Genomic DNA, 24,429 nt, shown 5'->3' with positions numbered 1-24,429 from the left:
AACTCTTCCGTTTGCTCCGTCTGTTACCGTTTGGGCTGGTGCAATTTTTTTTTTTGAAGCACCTATCATTTTTTAGCCTTCCTGACGTGGTTATTTCTAGTCCTCACGGTTGTGTTTGTGAGGGGACCGTTCAGGGACGGTCATCGACCGTCCTGCCCCGTATCCTAGACGGATTCTATCTAGAAAGTTTGTAGCTTTTTGTCCAAAGTCTAGCCTTGAATCTAGTCCAGAATTTGAGGTCGGATTCTAGTAATGATTAGACATTTTTTTATACTTTTTCGCTGCAAATGGCAGTTGTTTTTTTTGGCAAAATGTTGTGTTTTGAGGGGACATTGGTTCTGAACATTAGATACAAGTGGAAAACAGCTTTTTCTTATAAATTAACAAGTCTTTAAGGAATTAAACTAACTTTTGTCTTTTGATTTTTTCTTGTTAGAAGAAACTTGTCATTTGCTAACATGCTTCTTTTTCTCTTCTTGTATTCTAAAGGTAAATTGCCTTAACCCTGTAGCAAATATTAAGTGTAGTAGGGAAAATTAAAACCTTAAAGACAATATTTAATCATGCTTCAAGAATTGTCCATTCTCCAATTTTAATTGCAAGTTTCATTTAGAAAATTCTACCATTTTAGTGTGCAGTTCTTCTTGATTTGCACTACACACATCACCATTTATGTCCTAAGCAGATTGGGTGTAGTTTAGATACAGATTGGGTTTAGTTTAAATACAATAATAAGCTAAAGGAATATGATGCTTATATTCATACTATCCCCATTAGTTTTTATAGATTATGTTAAAAAAAAAATTGCACTGAGATGGGATAATTATAGCAATAGTTTTAAGGTATAAAGTCTTTAATTTTAAAATTCAGAAATCAAAATAGAAACTAGCGCAAGGTTCAAGGGCGCACAATGAAAAACCTTTTGATTGTTTCTAATCAAATACGGAAATCAGAATACCAACGGATCCCCCCATCCCACCCCATCAAAGTTTACAAGCAAAGGGATAATGTCAAAAACCTCCCTTGAGTTTTTTTTTCTAATATCACTTAGCACTTTTAAAGTTTTAAAAATATTACTTACTTCCCCTATTAATTACAAAAAATTATATTTACCCTCACTTAATACATACTTCCTCCGTCCCATATATTTAGTCATGTTTGGAATATGTACTTTCTATGCATAGTGCACTCCACAAAAATTTTTTTCCTTTTATTTCACTTTTGCGCTTAATCATGTGGTAGTCAAAGTAAAGAGTAGAAAGTAATCCTATCACATTTGTTTTTATGCATCATTCATGAAGCGTATAAGGGAAATTTCAGAGTATAAAATCGTTAGAAATGCCAAATATGACAAATATTTTGGGACAACCAAAAAAGGAAAGTATGACACTTTCAATGAAACGGAAGGAGTAATCCACATATCAAATAAATGAACCTCAAAAAAATTAAAAAAAAAGAAAATAAAAATCACTTTCTTCTCTTTCCTCTTTCTCTAATATTCTCTCTTACTCTTTTTTTTTTCAGATGACTACCTGATATTTCATTTGTAAATTATAGTAATTGAATTTTTTTATCTTTTATTTTTTGTGATTGTGATAGAATTGGGTGTAATTTCTTTGTTTATTTTGAGTTGATTTTTATAATGATTAGTACACTTAAAGAGTTGAGCCGTGGGTTGAGAAGAAGTTGGAAAAAAAATATAAGGTTCATAAGATATAAATTTTGGAACATATATAGAGTTAAATTGGTGCCAATATATTTCTTTACAAATATCTTTTTTATATTTTTATGGACTAATACTTTGTGGTGTAGTGATACTACTAGTGATCATTTTAAGGTGGTGATTTTTCTGATTAGAGTAAACAAAGTGCCTTGAGAATATTTTTATTTAGCAAAATGAGCAAAGGATAGTTTAGGATTTTTATTTAGCAAATTTTGTCTAGAGGTTTGCCCCGACCCGACTATTCACTATAGTGGGTTTTACCGTTTCAGCTCACTAAATAGAGATAAAAGGGTTCTGCTCCCTGGCAATCCCCCAATTCCCTGAATTAATTGCCACTATGGATTCTTCCTATTCATCATCCTCCATTGCTCGGCAAACGTGGGAGCTCGAGAACAACATCGTCTCGATGGAGGCGGCACCCCTAGAAGCAGCGACGTCGACATCGTCGTCACCACCCTCGTCAACCGCCTCTGACCCCTCGTCGGACGTGATTTTCTACTACGACGAGGCTGCACAGACCAAGTTTCAGCAGGAGAGGCCGTGGGTTCACGACCCTCACTACTTTAAGCGGGTGAAGATCTCTGCTCTTGCCCTTCTCAAAATGGTTGTCCACGCACGCTCCGGCGGCACTATTGAGGTCATGGGACTTATGCAGGGCAAAACCGACGGCGACGCTATTATTGTTATGGACGCTTTTGCCCTCCCCGTTGAGGGCACAGAAACTCGTGTCAATGCCCAGGCCGATGCCTATGAGTACATGGTCGATTATTCGCAGACCAACAAGCAGGTACTGCTGCTTTTTTTTTGGGTTTCTTTCCTTTTTTGTTAAGTGAAAGTTACTACTTTTTTTGTGCTAATTGTAATGTACAGCTCAGGAAGCGTAGTGTACAACAATTATGTGGTTTTCCTAATACCCTAGTGATGTGTGTTTTCATCTGTGTGCTGGGACTGTATCTTTTGATCTGCTATTGGAATAAATGGGCGAGATCATGGGCTACATACATAATTGGTGATTTCTTTGACAGTTTCTGGAACTATATGCATGGAAGAGTTAACTGTTTGTCCTATCTATCTGTGAGAAAGGTAGGAAAGAAGTTACACTTTCATTGGAATGTTTGTGCTAACATTTTTTTAAGAGCTTTTCAATTTTTCTCGGTGATGTTTGTAGTGAGAATAGATAAAATAAAAGAATGCTATCTAAAAGTTGGTGATGCCATTTATTTTTTTTGTGTTATTGAATTTACCTTGGTGCATTACTTTTCTTCTTCTTCTTTTTTTCTTTTTTTAAAAAAATTCTATGGCTGATTTAAGTTGTCATCCAAGGCAAAAAAAAAAAGTTGCTTTCTTGCTTGGGTGTGCTGATACCTCATGAGTGCCTATCCAAATCGTGGTGGTGTTCTTTTAACCTGATCCAGTCACCATCTTTGAGTCATAAAGTCAAATTGTTCACATGTTAAGGCTCTGCCGCTTTTGATTAGCTAGTGTGAAGTTAAGGAATGAGCAGCGTAAGTAATTTCACATATTGCACTCGAAAGGAGTCTGATAGTCTTGGGTTAAGTTGATTAAAATGTTTAAGCTTTGTCGTCAAAGCTTTGCATGACTGGAGTTGATCACACTCCAAAACAAAAGTAACTCTTTCATTCTGCTTTACATGTTAATGGATGTTTTTATTGGTCTAATTTGGATCTATCTTACCATTACCAGTCAAATTTCGTGGCTTGTTTTTTAAAGATCAATTGTATCCTTCCCTTGTCTCAGTTTCTAGTATTCTTAATGAATACATTTTATCTCATAGTTTTTTCTTCAAAACCCTACTTATGGCCCTCTGTTGGTTGGGGCTTTTATATCTTAGCGGAAACTCTGAACATTGTGGCATATGCTTTGAAGATTTAACTTTCTTATTGCTTTCATGGGTAAGACTATTACAACATAGATAATTGATTTTTTTTTTTTTTTTTGGGCTTTAGGCTGGCAGACTGGAGAATGTTGTTGGGTGGTATCATTCCCATCCTGGTTATGGATGCTGGCTTTCTGGTATTGATGTTTCGACACAAATGCTTAACCAGCAATATCAGGAGCCTTTCTTGGCAGTCGTTATTGATCCTACAAGGACAGTGTCTGCTGGAAAAGTGGAAATCGGTGCATTCAGGACCTACCCAGAAGGATATAAGCCTCCAGATGAGCCTGTTTCTGAGTATCAAACCATCCCCTTGAACAAAATTGAAGACTTTGGTGTACATTGTAAACAGGTTAGTGATAGACTATTGCTTTTTTGACATCCTGTTTTTTCCTTGCTCTTTTAAAAAATTTTAGCCGTTTGTTCCTCATCATATGCTTGATGTGTTCTTGTTTGGATATGCAGTATTATGCATTAGATATCACATACTTTAAATCTTCCCTTGATTGCCATCTCTTGGATCTACTATGGAACAAGTATTGGGTCAACACGCTCTCTTCTTCTCCTTTGCTCGGGAATGGGGATTATGTAGCTGGACAAATCTCAGATTTAGGTATTTTTTGCTTAGATATTTCTGTTGGTTGTCTACAAATGTTACTCCAAACAGTTATTGAATAGATCATGTTTCCTTCTGAGTACATCAACCAGCTCACCTAATTTCATGCAGCCGAAAAGCTGGAGCAAGCTGAAAATCAATTGGCTCATGCCCGTTTTGGACACTTAATGGCACCACCTCAGAGGAAGAAAGAGGTAGGTTAATTTTCCCAGTAATGAAATTTAATTCTGATAGAATGAATTTGAATTAGTTTCTTCTCTTACTTGCATTCTTTGACATTTAAAGCTGATACCTTTGAAGAAAATGGTGTGGTGTGTATCTGGTTACTTACTAGTCAACTAATGGTTTTGTTTTAATTTGCTTAACTGGCAATAGTAGGCAACCTATAATTGGTTTTCTCCAAACTGTTAGAATGTATGAAATTTGTACAAAGGAGCTTTGACATTTCCAAATGTTTCCTTTCTTCGGATCAGGATATTATTATTACCACATCTAGATGCACTTGTTATTTTGATGCTGTTTACTTGAGTGTGTTTGGCATTTCCATTGTTCATTATCATGTGGTTTTGCGGTGGGAGACCAAAGCATTAGTAATGTGAAGTGCTTGGCCATACTGCCTATGGAAATATAGCCTGCCTATGGAAATGGCTATATGCTGAACTGAGGAGACTCTTTTCTTAAATCATCTGATGGAAAATGTTATGTTTTTGTGGTGCACTAAGCACCTTTTTTCAGAACCCTTTGTTATGTTGTGCATGGACTTGCTAAGTGAAATACTTGCAAATGATTGATCAGAAATGCAATAAAGTTGAGGAAATATCTTTGCTTTTGCTACTTTTTTGGGGAAATACTTAGGCAGACAGTTTATAGCCTTACTTGTAGTCCATGTGGTATGTTGAGGAACCACATGGGTTTTTTTTGCATTAACATGTATCGGTCACCGGCACTTTTCTTTCATCATCATACATCAACATGACTGTGCAGCTCTTGAATCCACTATATTGGCTTCAAGTGAGCCCATACACCGGGCCTAATACATTTTTCTACTTATTTTTTTAGTTGAACTGCATATACCCAAAAACCAGGATGTGACCTACCTTTTTTTTTTTTTTTTTTTTTGTTTCCCATGCTTTGCTGGTCCTTCACAGAATGTGATATTGTTGGCAGGTATTTGTAGTAGTACTTCAACCGTTAACAGGATTCCCAAGAAAAAATGGACATAGAAGTTCCAAGGACATTATGTTTGTGTCATATTGTTTTTAGTTTTTTTTTTCTTCTATTCGTCCTTTATTTGTGTTTTACTTCGAGCCTTCCCTTTCAAGAGTATAGTCAAGCATTCTTGTTTGCTGTAGTACCTGTAATGGTACATCAAACATTCACTATTGGCAACTTTTTTCCCCACTGTTGGCTACTTAATTTCAACAGTATCTTTGTTTTATTTGCCTGAGTTGCAGCATGATTCAATTTTATCTTTACCATTCCTGGAATTATCCAGCACGAGTTCATGAAGTATTAGTATTCTTCTTGATACATTCCACGATGATAAGACATTCTATGGATGTCAATTATAGACAATTTGCTATGGTGGTGCTTATAATCTGTTCTCAATTAATAAGAGCATAATTCGAGTGTTAGGACTGCAAATATCATGGCTTAATTTCTGCAGGTGTACCAATTGTAGATTTTAATTGAGTAATGTGGACTAGATCATGAACCTTGAGTTTTAAGGCATGGTGTCCATTGATGTGTTTTGAACGTTGGAAAACATGACATATAAGATTCTTCTTTACCATTATATCCACATAACATACATATTATTTAATGTTCACGACCTCAAAAAACCTGGCTTTGTAGCTCTTTATCTTTATTTTCTACATGCTTTATATTAATCTTTATTTATTTGTTATGATAGTGATCACTTGGGTTAGTTGTCTGGAGAAATATAACGAGTGAGATTTTTCCAAAAACAAGCAGTTACATGGAAAACCATTTAATGTGTTGTTCATAAGCTTTCGAAAAAACTTCAGCTGCTATTTTGACGTTCCAATCAATTGACAGGGCAGAAAGTTATAATGTACACTCTTCCAGTCTATTACCTTCATTCTTTTTCAAGCATGTGGAATAATTGTATGCAGTTAGTGCCCTTTCATTGGAAATGAAATGACTTTAACAAAAATTTTGGAGGACAGGTAGTATGGCAGATTTTACTTGTGATTTTTTCATTTGGTTTATTGGAAGTCCTGTAGACAGGGACTCATCACTCATCACTAATTCTCTTTCATTTTACAATACCTGTGTCTCTTTTTTATTTCTGTTAGTCTTCGTTTTATGTCTTCACAATGAGCAACAAATAACAAGTATTTAGCACAAGAGACTTTCTTCATTTGTATGAGATGCACATTGAACTTTGTTGTCATTTCGTCAAAAACAGGTAGCATTTGCTGGTTGAACAATTTGTCTGAAACAGAATTCTTGTTCATATTGGTATTTTCTTTTTTTGATGTATGTTGGGAGTCTAAATGTTGTGCTTGCTTTGATAATTGGCTTTTGCTAGTATAAAAAGTATTCTCATTGTATGCAAATTTTCTTGCAGGAAGAATCTCAACTTGCTAAAATTACTCGTGATAGTGCAAAGATAACTGTTGAGCAAGTTCATGGTTTGATGTCTCAGGTCTTCCTCTGAAGTTATCTAACTTTAATTGGGTAACTACTGCATACAATACTTTGTGGTATTTCTTGACTCTGAAAAACTTTTTTGTTGCGTTGTTATAGGTCATTAAGGACATTCTTTTCAACACTGTTCGTCAATCAAACAAATCTCAAACAAAGTCTTCAGGTCCTGATCCTATGGTTGAAACCTGAGCAAGTGATTTGTAGGAATTTGTGTTCACCATGCTTATACTGATGCTGCTATGGTCTTGATAGAATTTTGATTGACATATCTGATGTTATTGGTACCTAAACGTTGATGTTAGTGTGACAGCAGACCTGACGATAAATTTTTTTAACGAACGTACTAGTTATGATTTCCATTGAATTCCTTGTTTTGTCATTAGATGATTAGCATATCTTGCTCATTTCTAAGCATGTTCAAAAGTGCCTGGGCCTTCGTAAATTTCTTACCTTTTTGGGCCATTGCTTGTGTCCATCACCATTGTGCTAGGTATGTGTAATTATATATTTAACCTTTTTTATTTTACATATATACACACAATTAAATACGTCTAGGAAACTAACTTGTCACTTAAACCATGGCAAGAGTAAATTCAAGAGTGCATTAATTAACTTGTCTTTGGAATCAATATATAATTGACCCGGACCGCATACGTCAAGGAAAGGGAAATGTAATTTAACAAATCCAAGAGATGTTATGCAACATTAAGTATACGCGCAAGGAGACAGGCTAATATCAAAAAAGGGCTCATTATTTCCCTTACTTTTGGTATATAATTTAGGGTTAAATGCAGAAAATCCCCATGAACTTTCATAGCCATTGCACAATACACCCCGAAATATGTTTATAGACAATTTGCACCCAAGCTTCACTAAAAAGTAACGGATCTTTACACACGGTGATATTTTATCACTCAAATGACAACTTTATCCTTAAATAATAATTGAACGGACAAAAGCACCCTTGTCCCAATCAACCAAGTATTCATCAACTAACTCTTCGACAGATCTAGCAGACAAGGGATGAAAGTTATCACTCCATTCAGAAACAAACCCATTAACCACAGCCCACTTTTCATCTTCGCTCATTTTCCTCCATTTCTTCCCAGCTTCTTCAACTTTCGAGCCCATGTAGCTGCTCAACTCATTAAACAAGAGTTCTCTACTCTTATTCAAGGCCTCCGCTCTTTGTACGATTTGAGAGTTCAATTTTTCAACCTCTCTGGCCAACTTTAATTCAAGCTCTGCATCACTCAAGTTGTTGTTGCCGCTGGTGCATGAAATCAAGAATCGAAGCCTCAACGATGTGTTGATGAGCTGGGCCCTTGAGGAAGAATACGAGAGGAATGGATTGGTTTGGAGTTTTGGGAATCGTTGAAGGGGTCTTGGGGCGAAAAGATTAACTCTCAAGGACATTGAGAAAAATTTATGGGTTTAGATCTCTAATACTGAGAGTTAGAGGCTTGATTTGATCTTGGGCGGTATTTCATGAAATTTCTGAGAGATTCTTGATTTGAATCGGTGTCAAGCGGTTCACCTTCGATTCCTTCCGGCACCGGCAGATGGAGCAATTTTGTCAAATAATAATTTTCAATCCAATGGAGCTGACAGGTAGGCCTCCTAAGCCCCGTAACGTGCACATCAGATTTCCAGCGAATGCAATAAAAGAAATATACAATACTCTCTAACTCGGCCGAATCAAGAACCACTAGTGCAGAGATGCTCTCGGCAGAATCAGATTTGCTTTCAGACGATTATTGCATGTACGATGTATCATGGGATTTCAAAGTATTGACGGACAAAGGGCAAGATGTATTAATTAGAACTCAGTTAAAGAATAAATGAATCATAAACAACAATAAATTAGTTATGTGTTGTGGATGATACAGATCAATCCAATCTAAGTTTCATCTCAGCTATCAACCTATGTAGCTTTTGCTTGTTCACCATCTCTATTTGCATCTCCAGCAGCCTCATCCCCAGAAAGTAGATAATGAAGGGAACTGGAAAATATTTCACATGACAATGTGCTCAAGGTAAGTCTGGTTACATTCCTATCCCTACCCAAAAATGAAAGCAAAACGGGATAAAGAATAATAGTTCTTATATTGTTCCTTCAGACTCCGTAGCTGCTGCATGATGGCGCTCTGCAAAAACCTCAACAATCTGATGTTGCAGTGATTCCTGATTTGTTGAGCTTCTATAAATATTCCACCTTGTTTTAGATTCTTCAAACCGTTATTTTTCCACTTCTAGTCACCCTCTGCAGTGATTCCGCTTTGCTTCTTTCTCGATCGCGAGAAAAAAGCAAAAAAATTTGACAAACTCAAGAATTTTGGCAGTGAAACTAATGTTCAGACTTTCTCTTTGCCTAGTACTTTCCACCCAATATAATGGGTTTGATTGGGACGGAGGGTGCTTTTGTCCATTCAGTTATTATCTGAGGATAAAGTTGTCATTTGTGTAATAAAGTATCACGGTGTGTAAAGATCTATTACTTTTTAGTAGAGCTTGAGTGCAAAGTGCTTATAAACATATTTCGGGGTGTATTGTGCAATGGCTATGAAAGTTCAGGGGGTTTTCTGCATTTAACCCTATTATTTATGCCACTTTAATCTTATACTTGGGGAGAGTTGGGCAGAGTTGGATTGGATGATAAGGTAAAAGGAATTGAAATTAAAAAATTTTAAGTTTAAAAGCTCTCATTTATAAAAAAAAAGGTAAAAAAGAAGAAGAAAAATTAGGTCATTTAACTGTAATCTTACAGCGGCTGTGAATGCTAATGACCCTTAACTGGCTGAAATATTTGTTATGAAAAGGCATAAGTGCCCTTCAGACTTGACGCTGTTTGCCGTATAGATCTAACGTGTGGCATGTTCTGAGATGTAGCCCTATCTTTCGCGTCACTTCAGTCCATATGCTCCAATTTGAATTCTTAGCTTTAAAAAGCTAAGCCATGAAATTGTGGAAAAGAGCGCGTGATCCATCTCCGGTTGATTGGGAAAAAAAAAGGAAAAAGAATAAACTTTGAAAAGAAAAATAAAACACATTGCCTGCTTCTTTGAAAAAAAAATGTAAGAAAGAAAGAAAGATTACAAGTATTAATCATCATAGAACATGCAAAAATGCATCCACCTCATACCAAAAAAGAGCTAATTCTTATATCACACTCAATTTGTGAATGCATAACCTTTTTGGAAGAAATACAATTTTGGCCCTTTATATTGGTCTATGTGTAAATCCATATCCTAATAATTCAGCCAAAACAATTACAATTTGTAAAGGTTTTAATTTTAGGTAAAGTAAGATCAATAGAAGTTTAACAATGGCTAATGCCCAATACCAACTTGATGTTGGACAAAACTTTTGACTTTGTATTTTATATATTATTACTAATGCTCAGAGTTCAGATCACTACGATAATCTAGGTTTCTAACAATGATAGTTAGGAATTCAATGTCAATGTCTTTTAGGCTCAAAAAACAATGTCGATGTCTTTTAGGCTCAAAAACGGAATGTGGATGTGTTTTTCCTAATAATCCAGAACCTAGAGAAGCTAATCTAAAAGTTGTTCTGATCACATCTAAAAACTCGATAATGAGTTTTTCTTGAAGATAATCATATTGCCTCATGTTTGGTACGTAAGAATAGTGTGGAAAGGAAAGACCGTTCCAACTTATCCATTCCATTCCAAATTTGGTATAGATTTAATGAAATTTATATTTTATATTGGTAATTTTATATTGGTAATTATAGCAAGAATATATATCGCTAGTGTATGGATTGATTAGTTTGGTAATTACTATCTTTCTAAACATATTATAATATTGTTAGTATTGATCTATAAATCTAGATCGGTATGATGAACATAGAACCTGTGATTACCGACTACGGGCCCAGACAGTAAGAGTTGGGGGCCCAGTAAGACCTGTAGGGCTATTGAGGTTCCCGTGGTCTACGATCCAGGGCAGTGAAGTGTTCAAAAAAGCAGATCTAGCTTTCTGGATCTATACTACGTTTCTTATAGTTTGCTTGGAAATATAATAGTTACTGATAGATAACTTGTCTCAAAAGTTCAGATCCAACATTTCAAGATCCATACTAACTTTATTATAATCAACTTAGAAACATTTGGATTACAAGATTTTCAAAGAAAATTTCAAATTTTGTTTTGCTTGCATTATGCACACAATTTTTAACTACCTTTTTATCTTACATATATCACATCACAAAAAAGTGCTACAGTAATAATCTCAAATAAATATTTCAAATAACATCTTATCCAAACAAACCCATAGTTATTCTTCATGGATCCCGAAGATCCCGAAGGATTCTGTGCCAAAAGGAAAAGGATTATAAAATTGCTTGTTTATCAGTTCTATCTATTTCTCATGGCTTCCCTTTTCAGAACAAATTCTAGTTTTCTCAATTCCTCCCCAAACACGAAACCAATAGATGATCAACAAGCTCGAATTGCTCGTATTGAACAATCAATCCTCCTCTAAACAAAGAATCTAAAAAAATAAACCTCCTGAATTCGAAATTCACAAGCAAAAACTTAGATCTGGATTCTTGACAAACTACAACAGCTTAAAAGAAAATAATTTTTTGACAAATATCAAAGAGAAAACCGAAGAGCAATACAAGAAGCCTTCTATGACTTCTTGAGAAAAACAAAATAACATATCCGTTTCTTTGATCGGTATGAATATCAGACAACTCATGTATCTACACTAGAGTCCACAGATCCACCAAAACCCTTGAATCATAAGTCTATATTAGAATCCATAGATCTACCAAATTCTCTAGTTCAGGAAGCTATACTAGAACCTATGGATATATCAAACCTCACGATACCCAACCAACCAATAAACAATTCTGATTACACCATTAACCTTAAAAAACAAGAAATAGATAAAAATATAGAGGAGCCCATATTTAATGTTTTAATCAGATCCCAACCTTTTACCAAACCTATAATTATTAGAGATCTTCAGGCAGAGATTGCTTCTCTTAAACAGGAAGCTAGACAATCGAGACTACAACCCAACCTACTACTGAAGATCCCTCTCAACCAAACATGATATCTTACAAAAGCATTTTGTTTTAATAAGATTAGTTACCAGTAGTAATTACATTGCAGAGACAGAAGATTTATTTGATATAGGAGCAGATCTTAGCTGTATTCTGGAAGGTCTTATTCCAACAATGTTCTTTGAGAAAACAAAAGAAAGTCTTAGAGGAACAAATGGTTCCCAGTTAAACATTCAATTCAAACTCATAGATGTCCAAGTCCAGTTTTCATCCGTATCCATTAAAGAGACACTCCTCCTTGCAAAAGACATAACCAATAATGTCATATTTGGTATCACCTTTATCGCCAAACTTATTCCATACTTCAAAATTTAACCACTAATGAAGGCATTATACCCCAAACTTATGGCCAGGATGCTCTCCTACCCTTCTCCAGAAAGACAGTCCAAAAGACACTAAATTATCTATTCCTCAAACAAAGCCAAATCAATTTCTTGAAAGAAAAAAATTGTTTATAGAAGAATAGAAGAACAACTTCAGCAGTCAGAAATTCAACAAAAAATCCAGAGTCTACAAATTCAAGTGCTGGATTGTGCAGAAGTCTCAAATGCCTTCTGGGTGAGAAAACAACACACTATCTACCTTCTCTATGAACCTGACCTTGATAAAAAGAATATTTCAACAAAGGTAAGACCCATACAAATGAATCAAGAATTACTCCAACATTGTCAAAAGGAGATTAATTGATGACCTCCTGTATAAAGCAATCATTAGTCCAAACCAATTCCCGTGGAGCTGCCTAACATTCTATGTCAAAAAGCAATCAGAAATCGAAAGGGGGGTTCCAAAATTTGTAATTAACTAAAAAGCCTTGAGTAAAACTCTTCAATGGATCAGATATCCAATACCGAATAAGAAGATACTTCAAAGGTTTATTCCACCAAAATATTCTCCAAATTCGACATAAAGTCAAGATTCTGGTAAATACAAATCCATATTTCAGATAGATACAAAACAGTATTCACAATACCATTCTGGCATTATGAGTGGAATGTAATGTCATTCGGTCTAAAAAATGCATTGTAAAAATTTCAAAGAATCATGAATGAGATATTTATCCCTCATTCTTCATTCATCATCGTTTACATTGATGATGTCTTGATGTTTTCAAATAATATTGAACAATACTTCAAACACCTAAACACCTTCCTTCATGTTAGCCAAAAAAATGGTCTAGTTGTATCCCAAAAGAGAATAAGTTTTTTCCAAACAAAAATTAGGTTCCTTGGATATCATATTCACTAAAAAAAGTATTACCCCCATAAATAGGTCAATCCAATTTGCTGATAAATTTTTTGACCAAATTCTTGACAAATAACAACTCTAGAGATTTTTGGAATATTTAAACTAAGTCTCAAACTTCATTCCGAATCTCAACAATCTAGCAAAACCTTTATACGATAGACTAAAAACTTCTCCACCTCTGTGGACAGATACTCACACAGACACTATTAAAAAATTAAAAATCAAGTCAAAGCTATTCCTTGTTTAGCCCTTCCAAATCCAACGGCTCCAAAAATTATAAAAATAGATGCTTCTAATTTAGGTTATAGTGGTATCCTTAAACAAGTAAAGGACAAAAAGGAACAAATAATTGCTTTTACTTCTAAACATTGGAATAATTCCCAACAAAACTATTCTACTATTAAAAAAGAAATTTTAGCAATAGTTTTATGCATTACAAAATTCTAAGTAAAGTTACTAAACCAAAAGTTCCTACTTTAGGTTGATTGTAAGTCAGCCAAAAATATTTTACAAAAAGATGTTAAAAATCTTGCCTCTAAATAAATCTTTGCAAGATACCAAGCAATTTTATCAATTTTTTTATTTTGACATCGAATATATTAAAGGATTTTCAACTCTATTCCTGATTATCTAACTCATGAATTCTTGCAGGAAAGATAAGATGCCCAGAAAGAGGAAATAGCAAGAAAATAAACCCATAGACAAACCAGAACCATCCCAAACAATTAGACCAGACTCTCCATGTTCATTCAACTCATTCCAAACATAAAAGAAATTCACTCCAAACGTTCCTTCAAATTCAAACGAATTTCAAATCCTCTCCTCAACCCAACCTGTATCCATGGTTACCCCTAAAACATGGGCTGACCTAGCTGAAGAAAAAGATGAGAAACAAGCATACTATGACCATCTCAAATAATGGGCTGAATCACTAGAATATCAGTCTAAATCAATAGAATACCCTATCTAAGATACATAAACTCATGTCAAAATAGTCTTGCCCTAAAATGTCAAACCCAAAATATTCACTATCCGTGAATCCAAAACTATAGTTGCACCTGAACCAAAACCCCAAAAAATTTAAACAACTACATCAAACAAAATTTCTAACCAATATATCAAATCCAACACATATATAGCCATGGTCCAAATAGAGTTTGATTATTGACATGATGATCTAAACACTTTAAGCTGATCCATTCTTCCAACAACCTACAACTACATACATATGTTTTTAAACTCGAACCGAACCGACCTGTTGAACCGGTCAAATCGGGAACTGGCCAGTTATCTAGCCTGAGTCACCCTAAAAAATCAGCTTTAAATAACTCGGTCAAACCTGGTCAAAAATCGGGTTTGACCGGGAATTGATGAAACCAGACAAAACTCAAATTTTTTCCTTTGCTCTGGAGTAAGATGGATACTTCTGACTGGTACCAAGATGCAAAGAAACCCAGCATTATATGTCTTCACCAAGCACTTAGTAAAATCTAAAACCTTCCACATAGTCCCATCTTAAATCTCCTCGTCCTCGGCCACCTCCTTCTTATCAAGAAGCCTCTTCACCGAGGACTAGCCAAGATTCCTGACTATTATGGCCCGATCCTCCTCTTGGAATTTGGCTCTCGCCCAATCCTTCTTGTCTCCTTGCCTTCCGCAGCCGAAGAATGCCTCAACAAGCACGACATCGTTTTCGCCAACCGCCTGCATCTGCTAGTCGAAAAATATTTGGGATACAATTATACCTCAATAGCATGAAAAATATCTGGGATACATTCCGCAGCTGAAGAATGCCTCAATGGCATGAGGTGAACCAACGCACAAGCTATAGAGAGAGTTGAATTGGAATTAGGAGAAAGAGAAAAAAAAAAGAAACGAGCAAAAAAGGGAAGAGAAGAGAGAAGAGGGGAAAAAACAATGAAGGGAGACTTTCATGTGAGTTTATTATGTGACATAAAAGAAGAGAGAGAGAGAGTTGGTCATTGTACAGCCTAAAGAAAGAAGAAGAAGAAGAAACAAAAGAAAGTAAAAAAGGGGAAAGCAAGTGACGGTGCATCAAATAAAGTGGGAGTTCCTGGTTAGGTTTGACATTTATTTACTTTGAAAACCCTAGAATGTTTTACTAATTATATTTTGGCCCTTTATAATTTTAGCAAAATGTAAAAATAACCCATCAAATTTTCTAAACTACATTTTACTTATAAATTTTAAAGTTATTTAACTAGAGTCCTTTGGATTAAATCTAAACCCATCAATGAACTATATATAGTTGTAAACCACTGATTTAAGGGACACTTTTATATATTATTTTTATTATATATATTTATAACGTCATTCGATTTGACCCTCGATCAAATCCAGTTGAACCCATTGACCTTTGACCCCTGAGTTCAGCGGAGTCAATATCTGGTCCGAGTTTGAAAACAATGCTATATTCCCCAAACTCCCACCAAGACATTAGAATATTACAAACTCATCCTAGCAGATTTGAAATCATTGATCTTCAAATCTCATGAGACAGAAATAAAAGACAAAAATGGGAAGCCAACCGAAAAATTTATCAACACTCATTCTAGTGTTCAGACTACAACCTAGTCTATTACTGAAGATCCCTCTCAACCAAACATGATATCTTACAAAAGCATTTTGTTTTAATAAGACTAATTATCAGTAGTAATTACATTGCAGAGACAAAAACTTTATTTGATACAGGAGCAGATCTTAGCTGTATTCAGGAAGGTTTTATTCCAACAAGATTCTTTGAGAAAATAAAAGAAAGCCTTAGATGAGCAAATAGTTCCCAGTTAAACATTTAGTTCAAACTCACAGATGTTCAAGTCCAGTTTTCATCCGTATCCATTAAAGAGACATTCCTCCTTGCAAAATACCTAACCAACAATGTCATACTTGGTACAACATTTATCACCAAACTTATTCCATACCTAACCATCGATGAAGACATGAAACCAAAAATTATGGTCAGAATGCTCTCCTACACTTCTGCAGAAAGACAGTCCAAATGACACTGAATTATCTATCCCTCAAACAAAGCCAAATCAATTTCTTGAAAGAAGAATTTGTTTACAGAAGAATAGAAGAACAACTCCAGTAGTCAGAAATTGAACAAAAAATCCAGAGTCTACAAATAAAGATTCAAGAGATGTTTTTTGCAGAAGTCCCAAATGCCTTCTGGACAAGAAAATAACACACTGTCTACCTTCCCTATGATCCTAATTTTGATGAAAGGAATATTTCAACAAAGGAAACACTCATACAAATGAATCAAGAATTACTCTAACATTGTCAAAAGGAGATTAATCATCTCATGTCTAAATGAATCATCAGTCCAAACTAATCCCTGTGGAGCTGCCCAGTATTCTATGTCAACAAGTAAACAGAAATTGAAAAGGGAGTCCCAAGACTTGTAATTAACTACAAAGCCTTAAAAGAAACTCTTCGATGGATCAGATATCTCATAGCGAACAAGAAGGACCTACTTTAAAGGTTTTATTCTGTCAAAATATTCTCCAAATTTGACATGAAGTCAAGATTCTGGCAAATACAAATCCATATTTCAAATAGATACAAAACGAAATTCACAGTACCATTCGGGCATTATAAGTGGAATGTAACACTGTTTGGTCGAAAAAAATACACCATCAGAATTTTAGAAAATTATTAATGAGATATTCAGCCCTCATTCCTCATCCATCATTATTTACATTGATGATGTCCTAGTGTTTCCAAATAATATTGAACAACACTTTAAACACCTAAGCACTTTCCTTCATTTCACCCAGAAAAATGGTCTAGTTGTATCTCAAAACAAAATCAACCTTTTCTAAACAACAATTAGGTTCCTTGGACATCATATTCATAGAGGAACGATTACCCCCATAAATAAATCAATCCAATTTGCTAATAAAGTTTTTGACCAAATTCTAGATAAAAAACAACTCCAGAGATTTTTGAAATATTTAAACTATGTCTCAGACTTCATTCCAAATCTCAACAACCTAGCAAAACCTTTATATGATAGACTAAAAACTTCTCCACCCCAATGGATAGATAGTCACACAAATATTGTTAGAAAAATTAAAATTCAAGTCAAAATCATTCCTTGTTTAGCCCTTCCAAATCCAACGGTTCCAAAAATCATAGAAACAGATGTTTCTGATTTAGGTTATAGTGATATCCTTAAACAAGTAAAAGACAATAAGGAACAAATAATTGCTTTTGCTTCTAAACATTGAAACAATCTTTAACAAAACTATTCTACTATTAAAAAAGAAATTTTAGCAATAGTTTTAGAGTAAATTTTATATACTGTGACGCCCCCACTTCTCCCAAGGGCGAACCCAAGGGTATCCGCGGGACGCCTGCCCAACTCTCGCCAGGACTCTAGACAAATTCAATTCAAACCTAATCTAATACTAACAATGAAAGTCGGAATAAAGGTACGAAGTCATTTTCATACATAAATATCCAGTCTTACATCACAATTTCAAATTTACAATTACTTTCTCCAAAATATACAACATCCAAAAGTGTATTGTCGATTATAATTAAAACACTAATACAAAAGTGCCTCAAGTCGGCATTTGCTTAACTCCTTCCAATCGGGTTCCTGTTAAGGAAAACAAACTAATGGGATGAGCCAATACTTAGTGAGGCCAAGAAACACACATGCAAACACATAATCCAAGTAGCAACAACAATTACATTGTAGGTAAAGCTATCAAATTCGAATAGGAAAAATAACAGAAACAATTCAAGGATACTGTAGCTCTCAGGAGCTAAATTCCACGTAGTCGAGTCAAAGTCTTGATCACAGCTCAAGTTGACACTCCGTCAACCACATAAGTATTAAATCCGTAGATACACCACTTTTCTTCGAATCCCGTCACCGTTACACCCCCTTACCGGGCCCGCCCATTAAAGTTTTGATAATACTCGAGTATATCAAAGCAATACTGCACGAGTAATGTTGAGCAAGATCTCTCCAATAGATCATGCTCTACGAATATCTCATGGTTTGCTAAACTTATCGACCAAGCCCATGCTGGCTCGATTCGCAAAGTTAACCAACGAATTTGGGCGTCCTCGAATACGAATACAAATACGAATATGAATACGAATATGAATGTAAGTCGATGAGCAACGCTCGAATTGACGATTCCAGATAGGAATCACAAATACAAATCACATATACGAATCATAACCACATTACTAAGTACAAGTCGGATATGAATTCACATAGCAAAATTCAAATATAATTTCATTTGAAAGAGGACGAGTGTGGTAAAGTACACACTCGTCTCTCAAAGTTCAAATTCATATAACGGATAAGAAACAGTTAACCACTTAGTGATAAATTCATGTACTTGACACTCACCAATCAAAATAAGAGAGTGAGTGCGTAAACAAGCTCTTAGGTGTTCCCCTTGAGATCCTCGTGAAGGTCGCCTTGAGCACCTGAGCAAACAATAGTTATCTATTACATACTATCACTTGAAAATCCTTTCTTATCAAGAGAGCGATTGTACACTTGTACAATCTAGAAAATACCATGGAATGAGGCTTTACTTGCTCAAAATTCAAGGGTCAAAAGTAGTGTTTATTAACACAAAATGAAGACAAGTCCAAAATGGTCAATTAGTATCAAAGGATAGGGAAGAGTTTCAAAAACTCAATTCCCGTCAAATTTGAAAATTTTTGATTTGAGGTTCAATCTTTGAAAAATCGTATCTCACTCTTCGTATGTCCAAAATTGGAAAACTTGATACCGTTAGAAACTACTTCCAAAATACTAAAAATTCTTAGAAGACACTTTTCTATGATTCTAATTGGAAGATATTCGAAATTTGGCCCAAAGTTGTTGTTTTGGAAAGTCAAGACAGATTTGGGTTGATTTTCGACAAAGTTTGGAAATTCGGAAAAATTCACACACTATGAACTAGCCTCTAAAATTTGGAACTCAATTAGAGTTACAATCAAAGTTTAAAACAAAACAAGTAGAATAAGAATTGGAGTTTTGAGCACCAAGATATAGCGGCTCAAAGTTACTGAAAAGTGAGACTGTTAGGCCAATTTTCCAGATTTAAATCACGGACTTTGGGACTTTGTTTGAACATCAAAATGGACTCGGAATGGCACCAATTTGGTATGATTACACTACCACATAAGTGCTATTCCTCCGTCAAATTTTATGGAAAAATACGTACGGAAAGTTGGTTAATCAAATCACTAAAATTTCCAAATTTCTAAGGCAAATTTGCCTGGTATGTAAATTTTCCTTTTCTAAATATTCGGCTAATGAAATCATCTCAAATGTGGTTCATTTATGTAGACAATGTCTAAGAAACATCCAAGATGTGTTTGGTTGTGATTAACACCAAAATTTCGAAACAACAAGTCCTAATCAAGGTTAAGGCATCAACTAGCCAAAAAAGGGTTTTCAATCCCTGAGTCAGTTTTGAACTTCGGCCACAACTAACTCACTTCAACTTGGAATTGAGTGTGGTTAGTGGTGTTGAAAACTAGATTCATAAATCTACAATTTCTCAGAAGAAATCATTTTAAAAATCTGTCCACAACTAGCTCATATTTGGGCATCAACTCGCTGTTTAAAACAGAGCTTCCAGTAAAATGAGAAACAGAACAGGCAACTTTACAAGATTGGTTCGGATCACTCAGATGGAATTAGGATGTATATTTTATACCATTGGAAAGCTGGAAATTTCTAGTTTCCAGTGCCACAAACGGCACTCGATTTCGACATCAGACCAAAAAGTTATAGTCGTTTGAAAAACACTACTAGAGCAATACGGGAAAAATTCCAGTTTTGATGAACTTTCGAAATCACAACATTTGGCCAACCAAATCACGTAATTTTTTGTGGAAACCTTCCACACAGCCCACACAACATATATACATCATAAAAACATCAATAGAACTTCAAAAAATTGCTCTAAAGGTCATGGCATTCACAGGGGCAGAAATGGAAAAATTCTCCCCTTCACTTCCTTTGAGCTTTCATCCATAATATCACTTATTTCTACTAATTTAAGCACTAATCCAACATTATTAACATCAAAACTCACAAAATCAGTCCATCAAGCCAAAGTGGGAGTTCATAGAGCCCACACACCAAATTTCCAACATAAATAAAGCTACCCATAAGAAATTATGATCTCATAAGTGCTAAACAACTTCCATAAGTCAAGATTTTAGTAGTTGATCGTTGTTTACCTTCCTTGATGAACAAAGCAGAAAATTTCGGCCTTTTGAAGCTAAAAGAAAACCGTGAGATGAAGCTCTTTTCCTAGCTTGAGGTGGTCTCCAAGTGGTTAGCAAAGTGTAGTGTGATTTTGAGATGAAATGGAGAAAGATTGGTGCAAAGATTTGGAATGAAAATGGTGAAGCTTTTCTTCCTCCTTCCTTGCTGTTTTGGCCGGCCACCAAGAGAGAGAAAAGAGAGTGTAGAGAGTGTTGTAGCTTCTTGAGGAAGCTTGAGAATTTGTGGCCAAGATTTGTCCCAAAAGTCAACCGGGAATAGTGTGCGTACGTGCACGTTTCACGCCCGATTCCTCTCGGGTTTGTTTCACTAGTGCACTAAACTTCTAATGTACTTTCATTCATACTATTATTATTCACTCTTAATGGTCTAAAAACAAAGGTCTAAAGTCCCTCAATTAATCGCTCGCGTAAAAACGCATACTTCTGATTTGTGCGCGATAAAGTGAAATTTTCAAGAAATTCTTATAACGGTAGTATCACTAACTAATAATTGAACACTTAAACATAAAAATACCTATTTCCAAGACTAATGTACAAGTCTCCAATTTTCCAAACTTATTGTATTCTCGAATCGATTATTGACTCCAATCGCGTATTTACTATTTTCACTTAACGGCTTTCAAAAATTAAATTTCGAAATGAGTCATTTTAAAAATATAAGTAAATCATAATTTCATGTAATTGGGTCTAAAAAGGTTGAAATAAAATATTCGAGGCAAACGGGCAATTAAATATTTAAATAAGCTAGTAGTAGGAGTTTAAAATAGATAAATTTGCGAGTCCTCACATATACACTGTTGGATGGATGACACATGAGCAAATTTTGAATTTCAAATTCAAATTTTGCACATGTGTCATGTCTAATGGTGATAGTGTATACACTGATAATATATATAAAATTAATCCATAATTTTTTGTATTACAAAATTTCAAGCAGAGTTACTAAACTAGAAGTTCCTATTTCGGGTTGATTGTAAGTCAGCCAAAGATGTTTTTACAAAAAGATGTTAAAAATCTTACCTCTAAACAAATCGTTGCAAAATGGCAAGCGATTTTATCAATTTTTTATGTTGATATCGAATATATTAAATAATCTTCAAACCCTATTCCTAATTGTCTAACTCGTGAATTCTTGCAGGAAAGATAAGATACCCAGAAAGAAGAAATAGCAGGAAAATAAACTCACAGGCAAACCAGGGCCATCTTCCCAAACAATTAGACCAGGCTCTTCATGTTCATCCAATTCATCCCAAATAGAAAAGAAACCCACTCCAAACCTTCCTTGAAATTCAAACAAATTTCAAATCCTCTCCTTAACCCAAACTGTATACATGGTCATCCCTAAAACATGGGCGATCTAGCTGAAGAAGAAGATGAGAAACAAGCATACGATAACCGTTTCAAACAGTAGACTGAATCACTAGGATATCAATTTGAACAAGTAGAATACCCTGTCTGAGATACACAAACTCGTGTCAAAACAGCCTTGGTCTAGAATGTCAAACCCAAATCATTCACTATTCGTGAACCCAATACTATAGCTGCACCTAAACCAAAACCCCTAAAAATTGAAACAATTGCATGAAACAAAATTTTTAGCCAATATATCAAATCCAGCACATAAATATCCATGGTCCAAATAGAATTTGATTATTGGCATAATGATCCAAACACTTTAGCCCAATCCATTCTTCCAATAACCCGTAACTTTATACCCCAAACTCTCATCAAAACATTAGAATACTACAAACTCATCCTAACATATTCGAAATCATTGATTTTCAACCTTATGAGACAGAAATAAAAGCCAAAAATAGGAAGCTAACAAAAAAATTCATCAACACCCATTCTAGTGCCCAAATTTTAAAGGTAATCAAACCATCAGAATGGGGAACAAATCTAAGTAAATCCAGACCTTTTACTATTACTTTTAATCCTCTCGGGTACACTTATTGGCACTACAAGATAGCGTGGGACCATACATTCTCATTTCAAAATGATTTATTCCAGCATTCATATCTATTTTATTTCTTGAAAATAAACAAATATGATTTTTCAACTTGATTTCTAGCATGGTGGAAGACACTTGGTCCCAATTTGAAAATTCTTCTTGTTGACGTAAAAAAAAACTATAAATTATTCGAAGAAATATTTGAACCTCTAAATAGTTATATCCCAAACAGTCTACATTTCTTCTCCATATTTTCGATAGCACAGGTCTAAGAATGGAAGTATGAGTATATACAACAAACTCAACTACCACCACTTCTAGTTCTCCAAAGATATTTAAAATAGTGGGCTGCATTCAACAGAGGTTATATTCAACCTACAAATATCCAAACTTGGTTCCAAAGAAATTCTCGAATAATAAAACTTGGAGATAGCCAAACAAGTCAATTCTTGCAACAAAAGTCCATGTTTGCAATCGAGTTGGCATCAATCATCGACAAACAAGAATATGTTAAACAAGTCAAGAAAATACTTCAACAACTTGACTTTTGCTTATTATGTAGTTTCAGAGTCAGAGGAGAAAATAAGGTGATGGTTATCTTTCTTTGTTTATTATGATATTGTGAGTATAGATTTACAAGTTTAGATCTTTCCGATAGATTGGTTAGTTGGGTAATTACTATCTTTCTAAACATATTATAATATTGTTAGTATTGATCTATAAATTTAGATTTGTATGGTAAACGTGAAACCTGTAATTGCCGACCATCGGTCCAGACAGTAAGAGTTAGGGGCCAGAAAGACCTGTGGCTTGTTGAGTCCCTGTGGTCCGAGATCCAAGGCGGTGAAGTGTTCAAAAGATCAGATCTAACTCTCTACATCTATACTATCTTTATTATAATTTGTTTTGAAATATAGCAGTCACTTATATATATTTTGTTTTAGAAGTTCAGATATAACCTTTCAACGTTTATACTATCTTTATTATAATCAACTTAGAAACAATGTTATTCTCCATCGATCCTAAAAGATTCTGTGCCAAATGGAAGAGAATTATAAAATTACTTGTTTATTTTTGCGTGTTTATCAATTCCATTTATTTCTCATGGCTTCCTTTTTCAAAGCGAATTCTAGTTCTTCTAGTTCTTCCTCAAACACCAAACTAAAAGAAGAAATTAATATATCATATATTAATCAAGACAGACAATTGAAAATTTTCTAAATATACACAAATCGATATATATAAAAAAATGGATGTTCACTCCTACAGACTATACAATCAAAACAGTAGAACAAACTATAGCCTTAGATGCAGCCTATGAAGAAATCAAACTATTATTCAAAAGAACAATAGAAAAATATAAAGAAAATAATAGTTATATTCATTTTGAATTAGTACAAATTGCAGCCAAACCATTAACAAGAGAAAGATTAGACACATCTTTACTCCTCTGTCTTAAAGACAGTAGATTCATAGAATTCAATTATTTCCTTCTAGGAATGGCAGAAACTAACCTATGTGGAGGACCAATATATTTTGATTGCTTTCCAAACTTTACAGTTTCTTTAAAAGATAAAAATATTCTAGATGCTTTAACATTAAACATCAAAACTACTAACTATAAAGTCTAGACTGGGACTCTTCCAATAGTTATCATTTACAGGATCCATTACAAGGTTATGAATTCAGCCTTTAGGACAAGAGCCCTAAAAATGCTACAAGAAGGAGAAAAATTTTATTCCAAATTGATCTGGCTAGATCTCAAATCATTGTTCCAAGATCTATTACCTGAAATCAGATCACACTTTCAGAAAGTTGGATACTTCCTGAAGTAGCACTAGCAGAACCAATATGACAATTGCAAACATCCGATAGTTTGCTTCCGGAATTGTCCAAATCAAATTCAATAGATTAATGAGTTTTAGGGCATC

The 24,429-nt window shown here is 34.7% G+C and overlaps 1 protein-coding gene and 1 long non-coding RNA gene across 2 annotated transcripts; both read left to right on the top strand.

Moving 5' to 3' along the window:
- Positions 1–2,020: 2,020 nt before the first annotated feature.
- Positions 2,021–7,273, top strand: LOC113704393 (COP9 signalosome complex subunit 5a-like). Its single transcript, XM_027226284.2, has 6 exons — positions 2,021–2,510; positions 3,691–3,972; positions 4,086–4,233; positions 4,348–4,430; positions 6,830–6,907; positions 7,009–7,273. The coding sequence occupies exons 1-6, from the start codon at positions 2,061–2,063 to the stop codon at positions 7,096–7,098; spliced, it is 1,131 nt and encodes a 376-aa protein (XP_027082085.1). The 5' UTR covers positions 2,021–2,060; the 3' UTR covers positions 7,099–7,273.
- A 643-nt stretch (positions 7,274–7,916) lies between these two features.
- LOC113703265 (uncharacterized) lies at positions 7,917–9,501 on the top strand. Its single transcript, XR_003451393.2, has 2 exons — positions 7,917–8,945; positions 9,030–9,501. It is a non-coding gene; the product is annotated as an uncharacterized lncRNA (long non-coding RNA).
- Positions 9,502–24,429: the final 14,928 nt, after the last annotated feature.

The sequence above is a fragment of the Coffea arabica genome, chromosome 8e (genome assembly GCF_036785885.1).
Source record: "Coffea arabica cultivar ET-39 chromosome 8e, Coffea Arabica ET-39 HiFi, whole genome shotgun sequence".
In the NCBI taxonomy this organism is placed as follows: domain Eukaryota; kingdom Viridiplantae; phylum Streptophyta; class Magnoliopsida; order Gentianales; family Rubiaceae; genus Coffea; species Coffea arabica.
The sequence above is the reverse complement of the archived record's forward strand: the minus strand, read 5'-3'. Positions and strand labels throughout refer to the sequence as shown.